The sequence below is a fragment of the Austrofundulus limnaeus genome, unplaced genomic scaffold, assembly GCF_001266775.1.
Source record: "Austrofundulus limnaeus strain Quisiro unplaced genomic scaffold, Austrofundulus_limnaeus-1.0 Scaffold392, whole genome shotgun sequence".
NCBI classification, from domain to species: domain Eukaryota; kingdom Metazoa; phylum Chordata; class Actinopteri; order Cyprinodontiformes; family Rivulidae; genus Austrofundulus; species Austrofundulus limnaeus.
In genome coordinates, this window is record NW_013952794.1 from 14134 (window position 1) to 15726 (window position 1593).

The window sequence follows — 1593 nt, forward strand, 5'->3', positions numbered from 1 at the left end:
ATGTAATATTAGAATTTTCTGAGACAATGAATTTTGGTTTTTCTTTTGTATTCCCCCAGTAAGAGGTTTTTATTTAATAGAATTTTTGGACAAAAAAATCACAATATATCACCTTGCTTACAGTATCGAAATATATCGGGATATATCGTATCGTGACCCCTCTGTTATGATATGTATCGTATCACTAAATTCTTGCCAATACACAGCCCTAACTACCTCACTCTGCCCCACATTGCCTCACACTGTCTCACTCTGCCCCACACTGCCTCACTCTGTCTCACACTGCCTCACTCTACCTCACTCTACCTCACTCTGCCTCACTCTGCCCCACTCTACCTCACACTGCCTCACACTGCCCCACACTGATCTCAGTCAGKTTAAAGGTCAAAGGTCATGGTTTATTTGGATGGTTTAAAGTGTTTCCTGTTCTGATCTTGATTAAAACCTGATGTTTGTTTCTTCTCGTCCTGCAGGGACCTACAGGTCTGACTGCAGGGAGGACCAGGGTCCAGCTGTAACAGGACTCACCATGAAGCTGATCTCAGCTCAGAGCTCCAGACCTCCCCACCCCCTCTGGACTGATGGTCAGACACTGGACTGGTGTCAGGGTGGTCCTCAGCTKGTTTTAAGGACTGTCCTCCTGTGAAGACCCCACTGAGTGAAGCTGGTGTTCAGACAGAAGCACGAAGTGAAGAAAAGATGTTGACCTTCTTAGAGTTAAMGATCTGAACCATTAACATGTTTAGAGTTTAATCACAGCTTCACTGAGACCACAGGAGGACTTCACAGAAACTGGATCTGATCCACATTAACCTAAACAAGCTTTGACTGAACAGAAAGACTTTTTATTTAGGAAACATCTGAGAGAAAAACTCTCCTTAAACTTTAAACTTTATTCTACAGAACTGGTCAGGCTTCTTCACACTGCATGGTCTCTGGGCTCAGACAGGACCTGGGTGGTCCCTGGGTTCTGACAGGTCCTGGGTGGTCCCTGGGTTCTGACAGGACCTGGTCTGTGGGCTCAGACAGGACCTGGGTGGTCCCTGGGTTCTGACAGGACCTGGGTGGTCTCTGGGTTCTGACAGGACCTGGGTGGTCTCTGGGTTCTGACAGGACCTGGGTGGACTCTGGGCTCAGACAGGACCTGGGTGGTCTCTGGGCTCAGACAGGACCTGGGTGGTCCCTGGGCTCAGACAGGACCTGGTCTTTGGGTTCTGACAGGACCTGGGTGGTCTCTGGGCTCAGACAGGACCTGGGTGGTCCCTGGGCTCAGACAGGACCTGGTCTTTGGGTTCTGACAGGACCTGGGTGGTCTCTGGGCTCAGACAGGACCTGGGTGGTCCCTGGGCTCAGACAGGACCTGGTCTTTGGGTTCTGACAGGACCTGGGTGGTCTCTGGGCTCAGACAGGACCTGGGTGGTCCCTGGGCTCAGACAGGACCTGGTCTTTGGGTTCTGACAGGACCTGGGTGGTCTCTGGGCTCAGACAGGACCTGGGTGGTCCCTGGGCTCAGACAGGACCTGGTCTTTGGGTTCTGACAGGACCTGGGTGGTCTCTGGGCTCAGACAGGACCTGGGTGGTCCCTGGGCTCAG

The 1593-nt window shown here is 51.7% G+C and overlaps 1 protein-coding gene across 1 annotated transcript in view; it reads left to right on the forward strand.

Annotated features, from left to right (window-relative positions):
• The window catches only part of LOC106528626 (A-kinase anchor protein 6), a gene marked incomplete at its 5' end in the record, with an annotated part of 8514 nt that extends 6956 nt beyond the window's left edge, over nucleotides 1-1558 (forward strand). Inside the window, 1 exon segment of the mRNA XM_014023841.1 lies at nucleotides 474-1558. Within this exon segment, the coding sequence (XP_013879295.1) occupies nucleotides 474-518 (45 nt within the window).
• Nucleotides 1559-1593: the final 35 nt, after the last annotated feature.